The 24,318-nt window shown below is 37.7% G+C and overlaps 2 protein-coding genes across 8 annotated transcripts in view; both read right to left on the bottom strand.

Annotated features, from left to right (window-relative positions):
• LOC129417554 (molybdenum cofactor biosynthesis protein 1) overlaps positions 1–2,765 on the bottom strand; it is a 187,259-nt gene extending 184,494 nt beyond the window's left edge. For 2 of the 6 annotated variants that reach the window (XM_055172309.2, XM_073864849.1), the window contains exon 1: positions 2,421–2,760. In XM_055172309.2, the coding sequence (XP_055028284.1) occupies positions 2,421–2,546 (126 nt within the window). In that variant the 5' untranslated portion in view covers positions 2,547–2,760. Of the gene's footprint in view, positions 1–2,420 lie in introns of all 6 variants that reach the window. The other 4 variants (XM_073864847.1, XM_055172307.2, XM_055172308.2 and 1 more) reach the window with 4 other exon arrangements.
• Positions 2,766–18,045: 15,280 nt separating this feature from the next.
• On the bottom strand, positions 18,046–23,071 carry LOC129432530 (uncharacterized). 2 transcript variants are annotated; one of them, XM_073864928.1, is made up of 4 exons: positions 21,170–23,071; positions 19,255–20,424; positions 19,071–19,107; positions 18,046–18,859 (listed from the first exon to the last, which is right to left on the bottom strand). In XM_073864928.1, the coding sequence occupies exon 1, from the start codon at positions 23,000–23,002 to the stop codon at positions 21,713–21,715; it is 1,290 nt and encodes a 429-aa protein (XP_073721029.1). In that variant the 5' UTR covers positions 23,003–23,071; the 3' UTR covers positions 18,046–18,859; positions 19,071–19,107; positions 19,255–20,424; positions 21,170–21,712. The 2 variants fall into 2 exon arrangements, with proteins under 2 accessions (XP_073721029.1, XP_073721028.1); XM_073864927.1 differs by having other exon boundaries at positions 19,071–20,424.
• Positions 23,072–24,318: the final 1,247 nt, after the last annotated feature.

Here is a 24,318-nt window from a genome sequence, read left to right as displayed (position 1 = left end):
TAGGAAATGGGAAAAATGTTTTTAGGAACAGAAGATACAGTTATTTCATGCATCTGAATATGGCATTCTAGATTGAATCACTCTCTGTTCAAAATAGGAAAACATGAATCAGGTCATTATAGTAATTAGCCACAAACTATAGAACATGTATTAATGAAATTAAAAAATATATATAAAAAGAAAAGTTAAAACTCATCAATGACGTTAAAAACATGGGTGTTGAATCATTCAATTTGACAGGTCTTTTAAAATAACACGTAAAACAAGTATTATATGGTAATATTATAAAATATATAAGGGGGTGGGGGGGTATGCACACCAGAGTTTGAGAACCACAGCATTAAACTAAATGACAACTGCAAAGAAATTGGGCTAGTTCCTAACTTTTCATTTGTAAACAAGAAACAGAGCTGCCTTAATTAGTTAATTTGGCCAGTAAGGTTGCAAGGAAAGAATTAGAAAGCATGGCAAGTACCTGTTCAAGAAGGGTGTTGAAGAAAGGTCAAGCAATAAATAAAGATGTGTCACATCCTCTACATCAGGCATATGAGATGTTGCCATCAGGAAGGAGGTTTAGGCTATCTTATTTTCAAACAAATCGAGCTAGCAAGTCATTTATACCAACTAGCATTGTATTGATGAATAAGGAGTACCTGGAGGACAGCACTTTTAAATAGCACCATGCACTTTCTCCCTTGTGGGACTATCATGGTATGCACAGAGTCATATAAAGAGAGAGTTACGAAACGCTTTGATCTCGCCGCCGCGCGGTCACGTGATTCATGTAACGTTCTACAGTTCCTAACCAAGCAGGGCTGTCAATCTGTTTGCATAGGTTTTCAGCTATTTTAGGTAAATATTAGCTTGTAATGTGAATTGATCACTATACTTACTATGTTTATAACGGTTTTTTTTTACTAGGGAGTGATGGAAATACAGTAAATCAGTTAATAAAGATAAACAGTTAATGATGACCCAAAGATAACTGTGGTTATCTATACCAACTACAGCAACACAGTTTATCTTTTATTTTTATAGCAAAAATATGGCTATATAAATGTCTATCAATCTGCTAAAAACATAATTCCTACACTTTTACTATATTAAAATCACAAAAAAGATCGCCAACACGGTTATTTGTAACAGTGAAGCATAACAGAAACACACTAAATTGATAATTAATTGTATTTATAGTACACATTAAATGTTAATATAATTATACATGATTTTCGAGGATACATCACTCGTATTACTTACCAAACACAATGAAACACATAGCAGCATTGTGAAGCAGTGTGACTTTCTTATAAGGCATTTAGCTTGTCGCTGTTGCCCCCTAGTGTTACTCGTAATATATAAAAAAAGATAAGTATAAAGTAGATGGCCACCAGTAATAAAATATTAAACCATTAAATCTATATTATTCACACATTATACACAACTCATTAAAATATAAAAATTGTACTAGTTATTATTAACGATAATCATTACCTACAGCAGAGTTCATAAAATATCACTGTTGACTATATTCATAAAATGTCTGAAAATGTAAAGAGAAACGGTAATTTCATCGATTTACCAGCAGGTGTCATTGAAATGAATGGGCTTCAGTGCTGCGTTTGGAACTATGCGTCACTACATGACACGCTGTTACTTCCGCATTCCATTCTTACAACGGATGTCTATGTGAGTGTCGTAACTCTATTATTATACGACTCTGGGTATGCACAACTGCACTTTGTCCTAGTTATGTGGTGGGGGTCTGAGTTTTTTTTGTCCTGATGTTTTGTTCATGAGTGAGGGGTTGTTGGGGCAAGGGAAACTCTTTTGTATATTTTGTTTTGTGGTTGTTTTGTTATTTGTTTAATCGTCATTATGTATAGATGTATCAGGCGTGCTTTATGGTACAGAACAAGTTTCCAAAAGGATAAATAAATAAAACTCATCTTAATTTAAAAACATCTTGTACTGACATATCTTAACATATATGTCAGTGTCACTGTTTTGTCTCAAGCTGCACACCTGTATTATTATTTGTATGGTTTGTTAGTAAATACTACTTAATTGTCCTAAATAATATAGGGCTAGTCCTGGATTAATTTAAAATGTCTGAGGAAACCACCCAATAGTGTTTACTTTAAATACTTAAAATACTAAAAGTCTTGTAAAGGTTTTTGTTACGGTGAATTGTGCTACAAGCAACTCCTTGCACTTAAACCTAAAGACAACTACTATCAAAAATTTGACACTTTTAAAACATTAAATAAGATACTTGCATATTTGCATAACAGAATTACTTAAATAGTTCTGAACATAACTTACCTACTCTGCAACCTTGTACAACAAGTAACACCAAATTTGTCTACTTTAAGTTACAAACCTAAGGTGTTTCCTGCAAGTGTAATAGCTGTCACACATACCTGCAGCAGTCTGTTTTCTTCACGTGCAATACTGGAGTAATGTTGAACTGTTCCCTTTGAGCAGACCTCAGCCGCGCTGTGTGCTCCTAAAATAAGACGGTAAAATCTACTGCAGTTTAAGGCCATCGCACTCACGAAACGTCAGGTTACACTGGAAAAACACATTATCTGAGCCTTATGTAGCTGTGTTAAAGTTGACCAGCAGATCGCCTTGAACAATCACGAGGGTAGGGGTTGTGTCTTTATTTAGCCAACCAGCGCCGAATTATTCTCATTGATTTCTGGGTAGTGAAGTTTAAGCGACTACAAACTACAAACCTGAGGCTGGTAGTCGTCGCATGCAAATTGTGCTGCGTCATGATTCGCGCCGCACAAGCACTGAAAAGTGCAATATTAGGAAGCCAAAACGTCTCGATCGTATGGAAGGCCAACAGGGCAAAAACATGTTAAAAATACGTGTTAACACGCACTACGTGTTAACGCGTAAATCACGTGTTAACACGCACTACGTGTTAACGCGTAGATGCGTGTTAACACGTTAATCACGTGTTAACGCGTTAGAAATCATGGACATGGAGTTTTACCACCATCTAGTGGTGTGGCGAATCTGACCTAAATACACAGAACGGACAGATAGATAGGATTGTAAATTGAAGTATTTTATCCTAAATATATATTTTTAAAAGTAATTAACAGTGAATAATGATCATAAATAGGTTACAGCTTTGACTATATATAATAATTATAGTATCATTTAATTTTGTTATAAATAATTTTGTTAGCTTTGTGAATTAGGCAATGGTCCCAATTTCTATTTACTTTGTGTCTAATGTCTTGTTCTTTTAGTACCTGCCTCTGGAAAGAATTATATTCTTAATAATAGAGGTGTTAAATGATGACACAGTAGTGTCATACAATTCTTATAAACAGTAGAGGATGATTAATATTGCAAGAAAAACATTCTTTAAACACTACTTAACCACAGGTAATCTAATTAAGTTTATGTTAATAACAATTGGTTAATAGCAAGATTATGAACGTAAATGGAATGTATGCTCAAGCAGATGGTACATCTGCATCATTTGTGAACACACCCACACATTATGATGTTCTACGTATGAAGTCTTTGGACTACCTGCCATCATGATCTGATTGCACTTAAAGCTAGTTCAGCTAGTTTATAAATGCCTTATAAAATTTGTTTTTCACTAGTGTCAAACACATATCCTTAATAATACAGTATAGCAATACCACACTATATAATTACAACCAATTTAGCATATGAACAACAGATGGAACTCTATATGTATGGCCTAATGGGAGAACATCAATGTCAATGTATAGAGCAGTTAGGCTTTAAAACATGCTTTTTGAGTTTAATTAATAATCTTATTTTGTCTGAAGGAGGCTCTCTACTACATACCTTTTAAGCTTTTTTTTACTTTTTGGCACGTGTTGCCTCAGACAAAGTTTCCATATCAGAAAGTATGTGTCATAGATCAATCTGAGGCTTCCAATGGATTAGTCACGCTCAGACCGTTTCTTTGTCATAGTAACTAGAACTACTCTGCAGCAGATACTAGAACAATTATGCAAATGTAATAAACTTTTGATGCTTTTTTCTGTGTATTTTCTGATCTATAAGACACTTTGGATGAATGTATATGTGACCAGTCACGGAAACTAGGGACACAAGTCGGCAGCGCAAGTTTCGAGATAATGAGCAACAAAGTGTTTATTTTCAAAATTTGTGATTTTCGTTTTATTGCAGAATCTGTTAGTTGAGATCACGAAGAAGCCTCTCCGTGTTTGAGATAGCAGTTTTTGTATATTTAAAAGCGTAAATTTTGCGGTTGAAATAGGCTTGTTTTTCCGGAGATTCTAGCGTGCAGCGGGGGGCGTCATTGTCTGGGTGTATTTACATACTGTATAAGCAGCTTGGTTTTCGCTCCCGCCCGCAAAGGGAACAGCGTGACTACTAAATAAGGATAGTTTGCCCAAAAATGAAAATAATGTAAGTAATGACTTACCCTTATGTCGTTCTAAACTCAAAAGACCTCCGTTCATCTTCGGAAAACAGTTTAGGATGTTTTAACGTTAGATTTAGTCCGAGAGCTTTATGTCTCCTCCATTTAAAATCTATGTACGGTTTCCATGTCCAGAAAGGTAATAAAAACATCATCAAAGTAGTCCATGTGACATCAGTTGGTCAGTAAGAATGTGTTAAAGCATCGAGAATACAGTTTGGTCCAAAAACAGCAAGAATTACAACTTTATTCAGCATTGTCTTCTTTTCCGGCTCGAGCGTGAAGTCACGTGACTGTAGTTCCGTGTCACTGACTTTATGCGGCGCCGCAGTCGGATGATGTCAAAGTACCGCGAAAGCTCTTTAAGAAATCTTATGGAGTAGTTTAATTCGACTCGCTCTCGCGGTACTTTGACGTCAGTTCTTGCATCACAACATGAAGACACACATACACAAAAAGTCACATAAGGCTTGTTCGACTTCATGCGGCGCTGCAAAGATCGACAGCCGGGTGACGTCAAACTACCGCGAGAGTGATCCGCGAAATCATATGGAGGAGTTTGCTTTTAAATCGCTCTCGCGAAACTCTGACGTCATTCGGCTGCCGGTTCTTGTGGCGCCGCATTAAGTCGAACAAGCCTATAGACATTGTTGAATACGTTATATAATTGGCTACATGTTTTGTCTATCAATATTTTCAATGAAGTCATTGGCTGCTGGAGGAACGAGTGAGCGATTGGTTTCATTAAAGTGTGTTTTGCTGTTGAGAACGGGTTGTTTTTCCCGAGATTCTAGCGTGCAGCGGGGGGCGCGGTCATTGTCTGTGTTTATTTACATGCAGCGGCTTTTGATACTTTAGTTATGGACCCGCCCCCCAAGAGAACAGCGTGGCTACTTAAGCAGCACTCTGACAGGCTCAATCTGATATCATTGATATCACAGTGCAAACTTCGGAAATGATAACACCCACAAAGACACCGACAAAGAGAGGTGTGCCCGAACAACTTATTTCATTGGAGGGAACAAGATCTGCAAGAACAGTTTTCTGTTTCTTATGGGGTGAGTTTCCATAAACATTAAAGTTTGTTGTTTTTTGTTCATTGTAAGAACACGTACACGTAGAGTCTCACATTTAGTGCAATTGTTATTAGCCAGCTCAGGTTTCGATTGCCAAAACCCAAAGTTGTTGTTAACCCAGGACTGTGGTTTCGATTGCCAAAACCCCTATTGTTATTAGATAGCTTAGGACTGTGGTTTCGATTGCCCCCATTACTATAATGAGCTTTTAGATGGCAATGTGAGCATCTGCTATTAATTTGAATAATGCCTGAATTGACCGATGTTAATGACTTAGCTCACGTATGAAGTATGTGTAGCCGTTAAATGTGCATTATAAGTCAAAACTTAAAATATTTTTACGTTTTTTTAATCAGACTTAAACCAGGTCTAACCACAAACTTTTACAGTGAATTAACAGTAAAAGGTATTGGTCAAAATTTACATGGGGGAGCTTTACAGAGGGTATGGCTTATCTCAATGAGATGTAAATGAGCCCTATTGTCCCTCCCAGCAGCTGAGAGGGGTGAAAAAGCACAAACTTTAAAAGCCGTTTTCTCAGCATTAAGAATTTTGGAGTGCCTACCTTCAAATGGCCACAACTTCTCCAATTCTTATCAGATTTCCATGTGTTACATATCGTTGGAAAGCTTAGAATCTGCACTTTCAGGATCTGTGAATAACTCAAAATGTCCCAGATCCGACTTGTGTCCCTACTTTCCGTGACTGGTCACATATGCTAAATGAATAAATGCATATGTGATGACTGGAAAAAAAGAAGAATGGCAATAAGACACATGTCTATAGATTTGATTGGAATTTAAAAAAAAGTGCTTTCTTGTTTTCACCTTTAGTTTTTTTTCCATCTGATCCTTTTTAAGGAAAAGTGACATAATGACCAATGTATGGTAACCCATACTTGAAATGTGACGTCTGTATTTAAAGGCGGAGTCCATGATGTTTGAAAGCCAATGTTGATATTTGAAATCACCTAAACAAACACGCCCCTAGCCCAATAGAATCTGGACCTTCTGTTGATAGACCCGCCCCACACATACGCAACCCGGCATTTAATTTGATTTTATTGGCTATAAGTGTGTTTTGGTAGTCGGCCAGTCTTCTTTTCCAACGCGTTTTTCAAACATCGTGGACTCCGCCTTTAACCTATCAAGTGAGTGGTGAACACGCACTGCATGTCGTGAACATACACACCCAGAGCAGTACTGCAGTGCCCGGGAAACACTGGGAGACAGGTGGCTGGCTCAAGGCACCTCAGTCGCAACCTGTCAGCCGTGAGACTCGAACCAGCAAAACTCTCAGGTTATAAGGCCGACTCTAACTATTAGACCATGACTGCCTATTATCTTATGATGTAAATATTATGTTATATTTAAGAAGTTAAGCTTTTTTGGTAACTGTTAACAGCCTTTTATCAACAATTCATATTGATACAAAGTAAAAGCGTAAGTGCAAGTTGTTTTTAAATTAAGCGAGCTCAAACATATATTTTAGTCTAATAATTTTAGGATAAGCCCCTAGGATAAGTTAAATAATGAAATGAATATTTATGATGAACACTTGCTGTAAACAAGAAAGATAAAAACAAAAGTTCATACTAACAGTGATTACCCACCAAACATGGAACGTCTGGGAGACATTCAGATCATGTCTGTATAACGTCCGTTAGTTCAGACCCACTTTTAAACGTCTGCTGGACGTGCAATAGAGGGTCAGTGTCTGGACGTCACTCTTGCACACCTTTTGGATGTCTGTGAACGTGCCAAAAAGGTTCAGTGTATGAACGTCAGACTATGACCCCTGATGGATGTCTGTGGACGTGCAAAACAGGGTCAGTGTCTGGACGTCACTCTTGCACCCCTCTTGGATGTCTGTGGACGTGCCAAAAAGGTTCAGTGTATGAACGTCAGACTATGACCCCTGATGGATGTCTGTGGACGTGCAAAACAGGGTCAGTGTCTGGACGTCACTCTTGCACCCCTTTTGGATGTCTGTGGACGTGCCAGAAAGGTTCAGTGTATGAACGTCAGACTACCACCCCTTTTGGATGTCTGTGGACGTGCAAAACAGGGTCAGTGTCTGGACGTCACTCTTGCACCCCTTTTGGGTGTCTGTGGACGTGCCAGAAAGGTTGGGTGTATGATTGTCTATTTGGTTCACACTGTGGGCGTCTGTGGACGTGCAGTACAGGTTCAGCGTATGAACATCAGACTACAACCCCTTGTGGATGTATGTGGACATGCAAAACAGGGTCAGTATCTGGACGTCACTCTTGCACCCTTCTTGGATGTCTGTGGACGTGCCAGAAAGGTTGGTTGTATGATTGTCTATTTGGTTCACACTGTGGGCGTCTGTGGACGTGCAGTACAGGTTCAGCGTATGAACGTCAGACTACGACCCCTTGTGGATGTATGTGGACATGCAAAACAGGGTCAGTATCTGGACGTCACTCTTGCACCCTTCTTGGATGTCTGTGGACGTGCCAGAAAGGTTGGGTGTATGATTGTCTATTTGGTTCACACTGTGGGCGTCTGTGGACGTGCAGTACAGGTTCAGTGTCTGGACGTCACACTTGCACACCTCTTGGATGTCTGTGGACGTGCCAAAAAGGTTCAGTGTATGAACGTCAGACTATGACCCCTTATGGATGTCTGTGGACGTGCCAGAAAGGTTCAATGTATGAACGTCTGTTTGGTTCACCTTATGTATGAATGTAAGACCATGACCCGTTTTGGATGTGTGTGGTTGTGCCAAAATTATTAAATATCTGAATGTTTGACCAGAGACTGTCATGAACGCATATGGAAATATGTTTTTACAATAAAAATATTGTCAAATAGTCTGGAGAAATACCTGCTACATAAAGAATTCACAATTGGCAAATAAAAATATATGTAATTCTTTACTATTTAATATACAGCCTCAAAACTGCAGACCTACCATTTTGCATTTAATCATCATTTCTACTTTGTACTTCCCACTACCTCTATTGCTGTAGGTGTGGTTCTTATGACAGTCAAGTCCAAATTATGCCTCCATGGAACATCTTTTAAACGTTAGACAAAGACGTTATAATGACGTCTTTTGCACATGATTTTGCTCTGTGAGTTCTGAATGCAGATGACACTTTGATTCTTTATACCATTCCAGCATTTATGGCTATATTCATGGCAAGAACTGGTTAATTCATTCACAAGTTTTCTTCAGACTCAGGCTGGGGGAGGGACAATTTGACAACTTGCATGTTTTTGGCCAATGTGAGGAAACCGGAGTAAACCCACGCTGACACAGGGAGAACATGCAAACTCTACACAGAAAGGCCACTTAACCAGGGCTCAAACTAGGGACTTTCTTTGCCAGAAAGGTTCAATGTATGAACGTCTGTTTGGTTCACCTTATGTATGAATGCAAGACCATGACCCGTTTTGGATGTGTGTGGTTGTGCCAAAATTATTAAATATCTGAATGTTTGACCAGAGACTGTCATGAACGCATATGGAAATGTGTTTTTACAATAAAAATATTGTCAAATAGTCTGGAGAAATACCTGCTACATAAAGAATTCACAATTGGCAAATAAAAATATATGTAATTCTTTACTATTTAATATACAGCCTCAAAACTGCAGACCTACCATTTTGCATTTAATCATCATTTCTACTTTGTACTTCCCACTACCTCTATTGCTGTAGGTGTGGTTCTTATGACAGTCAAGTCCAAATTATGCCTCCATGGAACATCTTTTAAACGTTAGACAAAGACGTTATAATGACGTCTTTTGCACATGATTTTGCTCTGTGAGTTCTGAATGCAGATGACACTTTGATTCTTTATACCATTCCAGCATTTATGGCTATATTCATGGCAAGAACAGGGATACTTCACCGATTTAGCATTCAGCTTTGTATCTGTAGAAACCCGGCAGTATTACTGAATGACCATGTTTCCCTCCCTCATTTCCCCCTGAGAGGAGAGATATCTGCATTTTGGTTCTGCAAAAAAGTCCTCCGATGATGTAATATGACGATTTTTGCATCATCGGAGGACTTTTTTGCAGAACCAAAATGCAGATATCTCTCCTCTCAGGGGGAAATGATGGAGGGAAACATGGTCATTCAGTAATACTGCCGGGTTTCTACAGATACAAAGCTGAATGCTAAATCGGTGAAGTATCCCTTTAATTCATTCACAAGTTTTCTTCAGACTCAGGCTGGGGGAGGGACAATTTGACAACTTGCATGTTTTTGGCCAATGTGAGGAAACCGGAGTAAACCCACGCTGACACAGGGAGAACATGCAAACTCTACACAGAAAGGCCACTTAACCAGGGCTCAAACTAGGGACTTTCTTGCTGTGAGACAACAGTGCTAGCCAGTCTGTCTGGAAGCTAAATGCAAACAGATTATTTTGCTTTTCTGCAAATAAACGTGTGTGTGTGTATATTGGAATTTGTCATTAATGTCAGTAGATGAAATAATGAACAAATTATCTTAGGTGATTCTGTCCCAATACATGTTTACAAGCTTCCAATGTTTTGTATGTGTAGAGGGAAAAATATAAGCTTTCACGATTAAAAAAATATAGAGCAATTTCATCGGACAGGTGGCGGTACTGCGCGAAATTGGTGCGACCCGAAAAAGAGAAAGAAGAGATCGTCATAACGGGCTGCTGATGAGAGATAGAGGCTACACGTGAAAAGGTGAGTAAAAACATACATTAAATGTTTTCGATTAATTTTATGTGACATGTAAACTTGTCAACTTGCACGGGCCCCATTAAAACTTGCAAATATCCGGATCGATGGCTTGGTGTCTTGGTATGTTTTGAAACCGTATTTTTACTCTAAATATGATCACTGGAATTTGTCATGTTAACCCATTTTGTTTGGTGAACAAACTTTCCATGGTCGTGAAAGCACATTTTGTACGTTAAAATGTTGTTTCAAACAAAGCATTTGGAATGGTAAATATCACACTTAGGGTGAAACGATTAAACCAGGCATTTCAAAGCTACTGTAGGTGGTAACGTTATCCCATTCATTATCGCAGGTGAGCGATTGTGAATTGGATATTGCCAGCTTGTCTATAAACTCGCTGCGTCCCAAACCACCTACTTCCATACTATATAGTAGTCAAAAAGTATGAGAAGTAGTGCTTTTCGCCTACTATATAGTATGGAAGTATGCGGTTTGGGACGCAGCGTACGTAGGTGCTGCTCCATCTGAAATCAGGTGATAGCGATTTATTAATCAAGGAACTAACGAGATGCGCATACCAATCGCATGCGAGTTATCGATAGTTGTACCTAATAACAAATAATTTTGACAAGTGGACATTGCTCCCGTTAAAAAATATTTAATGTTACCGTTTAGCCTATCTTCCTAATATGTTTTTTTGGTTGTTGCTTGTTGATTGATGGAGGACACACACACAGTGGCAGAAACATAATTTGGCGCCTACGTGATACACATGGTTTACGTGGTTTAATATTCAGAATTTGGCTTGCTCGCCACAGACTGGAGATTACGGAACGAAATGCAAATATAAAGGTATGCATGAAAACGACTATTAAAGATTTTTAATATCAAACGCGCCTTGCGCTTTAAATTGCTTAGATCGTTAAAATAGGGCCCAACGTGTCTACAGGGCAAGGGTTTGGGGGCCACTGGTGCTTTGACATTTATTATAAGACATTGCATTAACATTAAGGTGCGGTTTCCTGGACTTATCCTAACGTCAGTCCCAGACTAAAATACAAGTTTGAGCTACCTTAATTTCTCAACATATTTCAGTGCCATTGGTCTGTGTCAAGATGCACACAAGTATTGTTTTTTTTTTAAATGTCCTACTAATGTCTGGTCCTGGTTTAATCTAAATGCTGTCCTGGTAAACGCACATAAAACGCACAGCAGCATGTCATTTCATTTTAAAATGAATCTGATCTGTATGTTCAATAGCAGAAAGGCATATCAAAATAATTATTTTATTATTATTATTATTATTATTATTGATTATTTAATAATATATAGTAATTAGAATCCATAAACGTATAATATTTTGATTGTGTTTTATTTTGGAATATTTTTCTTTATCTCTTTTAGGTTGATGCACTAAAGACTCAAAGGTACGTTTCTTTTCAAGCAGAAACCCTTTCTGTTGTGTGTGGTGCAGCCTGAACCCAAACAATGTCACAGGCACAACCATAAAAGTTTTTACCACTTAAGGAAGCACATAAAGGAAGCACATAAATAAATCATTAGCGGACACAGACATATAGTTTGTGTGCAAAGACTGCAAAATTTTTACTCTTTAACAGATAGGAAATTAATTATTGCCAACAAGAACACAAATTATCAAACAATACCAGAAGCCCCATTTAAGGCGGGGCTTCTCTGAAGGAATGCCAGTGGGCAAAGCGGTTCTTGAAAAGGATGCAAAAAAATGAATAGAATAAAAGTATTGTTTTCGCTTTTGTTTGTTTTCTTCTTTGAAAGCAGATGTTCTATTCTTTCATTTGATAAATTGTTTGTTTTTATATATAAAAAAAATGCTGGTGGTGAAAAGTTAAACATGCAGGACATATTAATGATACTAGGAGTACTTTAAGCGTGGTTAAAAAAAGCTTTTCTTTTTACATTGTTGCCTTGCAATCAAAAATTACTGACCAGACTGCAAGTTAGTTACCCATTATTCACACATACCCCTGTCGGTTGTGCCACCACAATTAAACTGTAAGTCTGTTTGGGAAACATTAACTCATAATGAGAGATGTAAGAAGTGTTGACATCAAAACCGATTACAGAAGCACACTTCAAAATTGCACTCAAAATTATACTATGTATTACAGATGGCTTATTTAAAAGCATGGCGTAAAAGGAAGGCAGAAATTGATCAGTTCCTGCATTCGGACAGTGACAATGATCAGGAAAGTCAGAGATCAGTGACCGAAAGATCAACCTGTGTATTACATGACAGTGCTAACAGCAGTTTGGAAAGTTTTCATTTGGCAAATGACAGTCTGACAACAGATGAATCAGACTTTAATACTGATGTGGAATATGTGTCTTCTGATTCAGAAAAATAAGTTCTACATGATGATTCAGAATTAAATAAAAAGGTGCTTACATCAATAGAAGAATGGTATTCTATGAACAGGGATGTAACTTGCGAATGGATGAGGCGTTCAATGCAGTACAGTACAAGAACCATCAAACTGGTGTCAGCCCCTTAATTGCTGCCGGGATTCCTTGTGTTAGCCTATTTGTATTAGACTATATGCATATGGTCACCTTGGGAGTAGTTAGACGGATGCTAATATTCTTGACGCGAGGCCCATCACTTTGCCGCTTATCTGTGAGGCAAAAGAAAGAAATATCACAGAAGCTGAATGGACTGAGAGGAAAAATGCCTAGTGAATTTGCTCGGCAGCCCCGTGGTCTGGATGAGCTGGACAGGTGGAAGGCCACGGAATATCGACAGTTTTTGTTGTATACTGGACCAGTTGTACTTAAAAATGTTTTATCTCCTGAAAGATACTACCATTTCCTGTGCTTGACAGTAGCCATGTCAATTATGTTGGAATCAGATGAGAGCACTCGCAATGCATACCTTCAATATGCCCAAGAACTCCTGTCACACTTTGTCTTACGCTGTGCTGACCTGTACGGCAAGTATTTTTCAGTGTACAATGTACATGGACTGATACACCTTCATGAAGATGTTCAACACTTCAATTGCTCATTGAATGATATTTCCTGTTTTCCTTTTGAAAATCATCTCCAAAATATCAAAAAACATGTACGGAGTGGAAAAAATCCCCTACTACAGGTGACCATGTGGAGGATGAAGTTAAGGAAAATGACACAGACGTTAGGAGGAAAAAGACCAAACGCAAGTTTGATGGCTTTGTTCTTGGTAAGCCCCTATATCTGTTGAATTTGTCTTGATAATATAACTCTGTACACTGAATTCGTGTCACTTTTAAACTCGTAATTAATGCATGTTATAAAATGTTAATTTGTACAATTACAGAATCTGACGTGTTGGAGAAGGAAAAAGAGAACACGACCTGTGATTCCCAAGATGACCTTCCTCTCCCAAGTACTTCTAATGGAATTGCTATGTCATTAGATTACAGAGTTAGTTCTCATTATTTTAATGAGTGATGCTTCTATTTATTTTATGTACTTCATCTATAAGGTACCACTATCAAGTCGTCCTCCTTTCCCATTCCACCAACAAAGGTGATAAAGTCGACCCAGATTGAGTCTGCTGGATCTTGCAGAAAGCTCACTGGTAGTAAGTATACATCACCTGAATGTAATACTTTATACATATTTTGTTTCTTGCATAATATAACATGAAGGTGGTTAATATTAATCATGGACAAGCTTAATTTCAGACTCTAGACATTCAAAGTCAGCAGTTTCCCACCATGAACAGGGTGCTAAGTCCAGGGACAAGTCCACAGGCAGTAAGTATTCATCACATGAAATCAGTCACCTTGAATACCAAATATTTTTTTTATATATAATAAACCATATAATCAACCATGTGCTTTGTGAATTCAGTTGAATGTCTAAGTATATTTCTTCCTTTTGTTTTTATTACTCCCATGAACCTGCCTTTTATTGTTAATTAACTCTGTGATTTGTTCTTTAGACCCTGGACATTCAAAAGGAAATACCAGCCAATCTAGGGGTGATGGGTGCAGTTATCGGTCCAGGCACGGCAGCGGCCGGTCCAGTCACGGCAGCCGCCGGTCCAGTCACGGCAGCCGCCGGTCCAGTCACGGCAGCCGCCGGTCCAGTCACGGCAGCCGCCCGTCCAGTCACGGCAGCCGCCCGTCCAGTCACGGCAGCCGCCGGTCCAGTCACGGCAGCCGCCGGTCCAGTCACGGCAGCGGCCGGTCCAGTCACGGCAGCCGCCGGTCCAGTCACCATTTGTTTAAGAACGGTACTCATCTGAACACTTATGCAAGTTACTGTGGCAAGAGCGTAAATGTTCTGAAATAGCAGCTGTGTTTTTACGTAGTGCATATTGGCTATATTAGCCGTATAAGATAACATAGGTTCTACTAGAGTTCTACTATTATGACTAGCAAAATAATATTTTACAATTTTTTTGTCTTTCAGCTTACCAAAGTGTTCAAAGTCAAACTCTGGCAGGTCTTTCTTAGAAAATTGTCGCATTTCACCTGCACATGAATCTGGTTGTACAGGCTCTAGTAATAGAACAGAGTTAAGATTTCCATTGAACATGGCAAGTAAGTACCTAACTGTTGGAGCTCGTATTAAAAGCACCACAACAGAATTGAACAAGACATAAAGCATTAGCAGGTTTAACTTGGTACATCCAATAACAGTAGCAAAGTTTTCCGATTGACTTTCTTGCTAGCAGTTTAAACTAACATGGACAGTTTTATATACATGTTGTTTTTTTTTTGTAGAATTTCAGAAAAAAGTATTAACAAAATTGGTGGACATCCACATGGAGGTTAGAAGGCTGGGAAGAAGCGAGCCTTCCCTTTCATCCACCCATATTGAGCAACTGGAAACTTTAGAAGAGTTTGAGAGAGAGGAGGAACGCCTCAAGGACAAGCAAGCCTTGGAATCTCTGGTATGATCTGCAAGGCACACATGACACATTTGAACTGCTCTATATATAAATGTCTATAAGGCTGACCGTTATACACTGTAGAATTTTATGCTCTGTGGTACAGTATATCAGTTAAACTTGTTATAGGCTATTGTTTTTTTAAGATGATTGTAATATACCCGCTCTCTTTAAAGGTGTTGCAACTCTCAAGAATTGGAGGGAAAGATGTCAGAGATTGTGTGCACAAAATTCTTGACAGGTATTTTCATCAGTATCCACAAATGCATAGCTTTCCAAACAAATTACATTTTCCCATTACAGTTTGCCAGTTGTAAATTGTAAGTAAACTATGGGAAAACAAGAGCTCCAGACAATTGCATTGACTTCCATGTTTACATTTCCTAAAAGGGTAAATTGGTAAAAAAAAATATGAATAAAACAACTACCCTGAAATGCAATCATGAAACTGCAGAGAAACCTGACGTGGAAGGTTTTTTATTTTCATTTTTTTATGTTTGAAATATTAATTTGGATAATAGTTATGCACATAGTTTACTTTCTAAACGGGGCTTTTGTTTCTTCAGGCTGTTTACCAACCGGGTGATGGGCCAAATTTAACATGAAGGGGAAAGGGAAGAAGCAGAAACTTCCTCTGGAAAAAAGTGAAACTTACAAAGCAATTACAGGTACACATACTTTTTTCCTCATTTCATTTGTTTTACACCAACTGCAATGTAACTAAGTTGGTATTCTTTACATGTTTAGAATGTTTGTTTGTTTTCTCTTGCAGCTGCTTTAATGAAATGGGACAAGACAGCTACAGAGGCAACAATAAACCATCATGCAGCAGAACATCTGAAACATGCACCGGGGAGGAAGGGAGGGGGAGGGCATACAGTGTTGCAAAGTAACTAAGTATAATGTGTATATATAAAACTATGTTAAAGTTACATTTAAATATGAATTTAAATTTAAAATAAAATTAGGGCTGTCAAAATTAACGCGTTAATAACGCGTTAACGCAAATTCGTTTTAACGCCACTAATTTTTTTAACGGAGATTAACGCAACGCGCAATTTCTGTTTGACCCTTGGTCCAGCCCATAGTTGAATGAACAGAGACGCATGCTGCGTCCGAAAACTCAAGGCAGTGACTCGTTGCCTCGCTGCCTCATGAGGAAATGACTTCGGAGGCATGAAGGTAGCTCAGAGAAAGACTTTCGGACACACTTCTAAGGCAGCGTGTTTGAAATTTAAACAGAGAGCGCCTTTGTGATAACTAATCACATATTTGAAAACTACAATACTAATTTCTCGCTAGAAATGCAATTAAAAGGTGTAAAAAGTGAAAACATACCTTTATTTACACTAAATTGGTGGTCCAGTCGCGTCCTTGGCCGCCATTTTATTTTTTTGAACTCGACCGGACTCGACCAATCACATTCTTAATGCACGTCCACGAATAGGTATCTCAGGAGACAGGAAGTAAACCAAACATTGAATTCGGACATGCCTTAATGCCTTGCTGCCTTGGAAAGCTGCCTCAGAAGGCAGCAATTTAGAGTTTTCGGACGCAGCCGCAGACAAATGTGACTCTCTCTAAATGAGTAAAAGGTTTTCATAGAAATAAGAACATTAAGCAAATCGTCTACCAAATCCAATGCTCTAAATGCTCGTTGGACATCTGATATGATCTTTATTTATACGTCTGAGAGGTGTAACGTTACCGTCCTCCTAATGCTTAATCTAATACAAAAATGCGTCTCAATTCATTTTGGTTTCGCTTTTATGCATGACTTAGAAAATAGACTGCAGGACTTGCTTGATGTTAAAAGAGTCATTAAGAGAGATAAAGTTCGGTACCTGATTAATGTTAAAGAGTTATTAAGAGCGACAAGACTCAAAAGCGATCCCCTCACGCTGACTGACTGATATCTGAAGCGCGTGCACACAGACGCGCGAGTGCGCGACCCGGATATATAGACATCTACACAAAATTACAGTTTTACAAATATCTGTTTTGATAAGAATTCACGCAGGTAGGCTCTATAATCTGTTATGTTTTAAGTAAATGTTTGGTTAACTGTTGGGTAAAACTATCTGATGTGTAACATTATATTAGATCACTTAGATTTTAAGCAGTCTGTCTCAATGTCAATCAAACAAAAGGAAAAAAAGTTGAACATACATTGATGATGTTTTTGCTTTGTGTGTGCTAAATCTATTAGTTTTACCAGTGATTTTAAGGTATTGATGTGGTAATATAATGTACGGATGTGGAAATTTTTGTGGTAATTTGACTCTTTCAACTTCAAACACGTGTAGTTCTGTCATATTTTGTTATATTTCAACAAATCATGCATTGTTCTATGTTTTAATAGAGAATGTCAAAATATGAACAACTATTTTTTTAAAATTTGCTAATTCCGACTCAACTTGCCTGCACAGGTCACAAATGATGCAGCAGCAAACAAAAATGGAGAAAGAAAAATCTTCTAAAAAGGAAAATTCATATACAAAACAATGGCTGATGATCCTGTTAAAAATGTAAACAGGCTGTTGTTAACATACATTTGCATAAAGCATCTATATATGTATATATGATTAGAATATTAAAAACCTGAAAAGTGTTAAATTAGGGTAAATTTAGAATGGATAAAAATGTGCGATTAATTTGCGATTAATCGCAGTTAACTCATGAAATCATGCGATTAATCTAGATTAATTTTTTTAATCTATTGACAGCCCTAAATAAAATATTACACACACACACACACACACACACAAGGTTTACCAGACTTATCCGTTCACATTTCATGTCATGTACCTTTTTGAGTTAATTGATGTCAGTAAACTGTGTGTGGTGGTGTTGTTGTTTTTTTTAAACAGCTTAAGTTTTGAGGATAACCTTATTAAAGACTGGCAAAATGTTATTGTCATGAAATGTTTTATTTGTGTACTTAAAAAAAAGAGATGTCATGTAATAAAAAAATTCTTTGCATACCTATAGTTCTTGAATGGGTACATGTCAGCCAAGGGGCCAGATATTATTTTAAAGTGTGCACACTGTCTTTACTCTAAGCTTTTAGTCATCCACCATAAAGTACCTGTAGACGTGTTGATGTCCAAAGCCTTGTGTAGCCCCTATGAGGCTTCTTAGGGATGACTACTCACTGAAATGCAACAATGCACTAGGCCAGATAGATCAGAAGACAACACGGTTCGTAGGAGGCAATGGCACACACACACATACGTATATATATATATAGTTTGAATGTAAATGTTTATGTATGTTATGTTTATAATTGTTACCAAAGAAAAGAAAATTTTAGTATGACACTATCACAATATAAACAAATTAAAATAAAAGGAATGTAAAAGAAAGCAAACCAACTCTAAAAGTAGAGTAACAATTCGTATAATTAACGAAATAAACTCAAATACCAAGAAACTCCTTGGAGTGTTTAGTTCAACAAGGCACAAAAATAAAGTATATCAGTTCAAATGAGATTAATAATTTCTCTTTCTTCAGTTCCTTAGAATGAATGTTCCAGTGCTTCAATAATCAAACCTTCAATAATCCAGTGAAACAATTTGTAGAAATTGCAACACAGATATCAACAGAAGAAAAGTAGGTGTCTCATGGTGGCTCGCCATCTCACACTATGCACATTCGAAGTTCCAGATTAATGCAGTCCACAGTTAAGAGATCCAGAATCTGATTTCTCAGATAACAAAACTGGCCTGTGCACAACACACAGGATACACACTTAATCAATGTATACATCACATGCATCTCTCATTATACATACACTTTAAACTTTTATACATATCTACTTTCATATAATACACACATTTATTCAATATAAACAGAACATTTATCCTTTAACACATGAACATAGTATTAAATCATACATTTTCACATATATACTTAAAATAATCATACAAAACTCACCGATTCCCTCATATAAAAAAATATATATTTTTATCTCCTTTAGATTTTCACCAGATGATGACCGGATGGCCCACATCATAGGATTTCAACACGAAAACAGCACGTGGATAACAAAACAAAAGGTAAGTTCTACTAAGATCTGTTACATTTTATTTTTCAACAAAATAATGACAAAATAACTTACAGTTTTATCTTCCAGGTGTATTTTGCAAATAAACCTCTCAAAAATCCAACTTTATCAAAGATTTGAGCAACATGTGGCTCATGCTTCAGCTCTCATGCTCTCTATCTTTCCCCTTTCCAGCAGCTTCTGCCTAGGGCGGAGTCAGCGTGACCTACTTACACGCAACTGGCTGCCCAGTTGTGCAGTGCAGCTCAATATCACAAATCAGAACAAGTTTACAACAAAAACTTTTTCTTTAGTTTTTTTTCCCTTTAGTGCTATATATTTTTCTTTGTTTTTACTTATAATGTAAATAAACCATCCTTGATATAAACTTTATCTTCATTTCACTACTTAGACTCTTCTTCATTTTCACTTATCATTCAATAAAATTATTCATCTTATCACTACCTCAGACTACAAATGTTTTTGAGCCTGGGTTACACCCTCCCCCCTTAACCCTCTGGGGTCCGACCATTTTGGGACACTGTCAGAGGTTCTGACATGCTCTTACATTTGGTCTTTTTTCAGTTGCTTTAAAACATAATAATGGCAAGTGTGTTCATACCACTGTGTTCAGCACAAACTGGGCTAAAATATTATATGAGCTACATGTATGTACATGTTTGTATTTTTGAGAGAAAAAGGTTTATGCGTGGTTTTTAAAAAAGCTAAAATTTTAAGTCACTGATATAAGTCCACAAAACCCATACTAAACATGTTTTAACAAGACTTTCCTAAACAGAATCTAGTAGTCTAGAGTTTTTTCTTTAAAATGATGTGAAAATCATCCTGCCTACTCATTCACATAAACCAGTATATTGATTTAGAAATTGTAAGACACTTTTTGTTTAGAGGGGCCGTATGCGAGAAGGATTGATTGACAGCTAGCAAACAAAGGCTCGCATAATGAGCTGCATAATGATCTGCATAATGAGGGAGGAGGGAACTACAGTAATGAATGTGAGGACAAATGAACATGTTTGTTTGAGGTTTATTAAGAAGTTAACAATATAATCAAAATAGAAATGAAGGTCAGTAAGACCCTATTTAAAAACTTAACTTGTATAAGAAACTGATAAACAACAGAGCTGTAAACTTCATGTGGCTCATGTTACCATACAACTTTATGTCCAAAGAGTGTGAATATGTTTTTCCACTTCATAGTTTACTGATGAGAGGGATGCAGACCTGTAAGAGAGTTATGAACAGCTGTTAGCATAAATTGTCCACAGAAATACCCTTACATACATAACTGATGGGTAAATGATAGCACTTGTAACGGTGGTCGCCTAAACTCAATATACTCAATATACTGTATAAAAAAAACTTGGCCTAGGCGGGTTTCGAACCCGGGTCTACCACGTGGCGGCCTAACGCACTACCACTGCGCCACCATTTATAAATTTATAATTAAAAAAAAAAAGGCGAGTCTCCGTGTAAACAACGCGGAGCTCATAATAAAACGGTGTCGCGTGTAAAGCGCAATGTATGGAATGCGTTGCATGTAAACAATATCATATTACAGCAGACCCCCCCAGTGCAGCATTACTCAAAGTTGCCATGAAGGATACGAAAGTGTCTACTGTACAGCATGTAACAATGAAATCCGCCATTACTGTACGTGATCACGCGTACTCGTTTGTAAATAAGCATGTAAACATGGAATCTTACAGCACACACTTAAAAGACACAGCAGTGCAGTATTACTCAAAGTTGCCATGAAGGATACGAAAGTGAATAACTGTGTCTAACACTGTACAGCAAACAATGAAATCCGCCATTACGTGATCACGCGTAAGTTACTCGTTTGTAAACAATGCGAACGTTTTTCAATCCGAAGCCTGCAGTCTGTTGAGGTTGCTTATGTAGGCTGAACTGCACAAGCCATAACATATTACATGATAGTAAATATAAATGAAGACAAATGACTTACAGTTTCTTCAGGAATATATCCGCCTCCATTGCGCCTTCCATTGTTCTTCTTCTTAGGTAACGTTAAAGATAAACGCTTCTCTTCCTCAATGTCCAAACATAAATGAAGATATTCCTCACGTGTGTGTATAAAGTTTATAATCCAAACATGCGCTAAAGTCTTTAAATCTTATCAAACATTACGCTTTGCTGGTTTGAACAGCTCGTCTCTTCATTACCATGTCAACAGCGTGTGGGCGTGACCGCATTAGAGATAATGAGCTCAGCCAGGGAAAACGGTACACTCTTTACTTCAATGCAGATTATATAAACAGGAAATATTTGTTTTTGATAATAATTAGCTTGTTTAAAAGTAGACATTTCAGGCTTTCTTTGGATATGTGTATTATGTTTGTGTGAAGAGTATTCGCGGAGTTTCAACTAATTTTTGTAACGTGATTTGAGAGACAGCTGGCGGAGACAGAAATGTCTGAATGAGCACCCTGTTTATTTTCTTTATTTGACAAAAACACAAAGATCTGTTGTTATTGTGAATTTACACTAATTAAAGAGGAACCTTCAGAGTTTCAAATGATGTCAAACACGTAAGTGTTTGATTATTAATGATGGAGTATTTTAAGTTGATTCTGCTATGATAAGGAGAAAACACGTCAAAACGCGTCCCCGCGTTTTTGGACCCCTGGGGGTTAAAATCTTGCAAGTCCCTTTGCACATCCTTAGTGAGTACATACTCTTGAGACACAGGACAACTCAGTTGGGAATGTTCTTGCAAGGACTCTGAAAAAGCATCATTCAGACCTTGAAGAAGGGACTGAACTATTGTAATCAGAGGATTTCCTAATTTAGGGTAAGTCAAGACCTTAGGTTTCTCTCTAATTCTGGTAGATCTTCTTAGCTCATTTCCATCTATGATCTCCTCAGGTTTTTGGACTCCTGTACAAGTTTCAGCAACTTTAACATTGTTTGATTCCTCTCCAGCTGAACCAGATCTATCTATGGGCGATTCTCTATGAACACTTGATTCACTTGACACCAAGGTAGCTGAATGAGTTAGCTGGACTGTGTTCTCTCTTTCAGGTTCGACTTCAAGACTCAGAGGTAAGTTTCCTTCAGGATCTCCAGGTAAGTTTTCTTCAGGATCTCCATGTAAGTTTTCTTCAGGATCTCCAGGTAAGTTTTCTTCAGGCTGAACCTCACCATTTGGGCTTTCATTCTCGGAGCACGCCTTCAAGAACTTAACAGTATTCCTCTCAGGATGCGTAACTTCAGAAGTGTGAAGTGTGTAAGACTCATGTACAACATCTAATTGGGGTCCTAAATAGTAAACCTCCTCATCTGAGTCAGGAATATTTTCAGAATCTTCACAGACTGCTCTACTACGAGTTTTACGCTTTGGAACTGGACTTGGTGACTCATGCTCCTTTACATCAGAAGAGAGGGTTCCGCAAGGAAGTAATAAGTCACGATGTAAAGTCCGAATGGGCCCGGTTTGAAACTCAGGACACACTTTGTACACAGGTAAATCACCATGTTGATCAATCACAACGTAGACCATTTCTTCCCATTTGTCGGCAAGTTTATTCTTTCCTCTCAATCTGACATTTCTCACGAGAACTCTGTCACCTTTTTCCAATACTGATGCAACAACATGTCTATCATAGCGAGCTTTATTTTTCCCAGCCATCTTTTTGGAATTTTCGACTGCGATCCGAAAACTTTCCTTGAGGTTTGACTTTAGGTTCTTTACATACTGAGAGTGTGTCACATCCATCTTGTCTTTTATGGGTAATCCAAATGCTAGATCTACTGGAAGCCTAGGTTGTCGCCCAAACATTAGCTCATAAGGGCTAAACCCGGTGGTTTCATTTCTGGTACAGTTGTAAGCGTGTACGAGTGGCTTTACAAACTCCACTGCATGAAAAGAGGTGTATCCGTACTAGGAAACTCCTGTAAACACTACTGATTTTCGGAAGTATCTACTAGTTCCACTGAGGGTAAACTACTAATTCCACCAAGTTAGGAAACTCCCGTAATGATACCAATTCGGATGTATCTTGCTGAGTGGATATCCCCGTGGTATAGGCAGCCATTTGTTGCCATGGCAAATAATCCCATTGAAGATTTTGTCAGGGGACATTTTCACACCTACAGAGGTACTGGAATTTCACACCTTTGCACAATTCTAGTGTCCCCATTGGTGTTTAATCTCAACACTGATTGGTTGCTTTTAAAACCCCCTCCCAACACTCTGACAACTATTGGGACAGCACTTTGAAATTTTCCAGTTGAGATGATTTGATTGGTTACACTTTGTATTAAGCCCAACCCACGCTTAGTGACTTGATTGGTTATTTGCCTGCTCTGCAGATAGACTACACCGCCCCCCCACATTATATACTACTATACATCCCCAAAACCCTTAAAAAAATAAAAACTTGAATTGAGTTTGAAATGTTTATTTAATAAATAACTGAACAATCCACAATTGTCACAATCACAAAATAATATACACAAATATTAAAGTTGCATACATAAACAACACTATTTAAACTCATAAATATACAGACAGAGAAAGCAATATTAGAGTAAAATAAAACAAAATAAAAGCAACAATGAAAACTACATTCAAAGCAGTACAATGTAATGTAGCAGTGGCGGCTCGTGACTGCTCATCCGAGGGTTGCAAGTTCAAAATAAGTGTTCGCAGTGTCATGTGTGTTGCTTGTGTTTTTAAAATGTGTGTTTGTTGCTTCATGTAAACCACGTGCATCACGTGTTTAGTCAAAACACGTGATGCACATACACGCACTCGACACGCAGAACACATATTTTGAAATTGGGAACCACACAAATGACGGGCTATATACATGTTCTGACAAACTTCGCATCAAGTGCTCACAAAAAAAGAAGTCACCAGCTGCCACTGTAATGTAGTAAATATCTAAATAAAATGAACAACAACTATATTGATCTTGCTTTAAGAAATCAGTCCTACACTGCAAAAAATGACTTTCTTACTTAGTATTTTTGTCTTGTTTTCAGTAGAAATATTATTTAAATTAAAATGCTTTTTCTTGAGGAACAAAATGACCCAAGAAAATAAGTCTAGTTTTAGACTAAATAAATAAATAAAATACACACACACAATTT

This window comes from Misgurnus anguillicaudatus, unplaced genomic scaffold (assembly GCF_027580225.2).
Source record: "Misgurnus anguillicaudatus unplaced genomic scaffold, ASM2758022v2 HiC_scaffold_28, whole genome shotgun sequence".
NCBI classification, from domain to species: domain Eukaryota; kingdom Metazoa; phylum Chordata; class Actinopteri; order Cypriniformes; family Cobitidae; genus Misgurnus; species Misgurnus anguillicaudatus.
The sequence above is the reverse complement of the archived record's forward strand: the minus strand, read 5'-3'. Positions and strand labels throughout refer to the sequence as shown.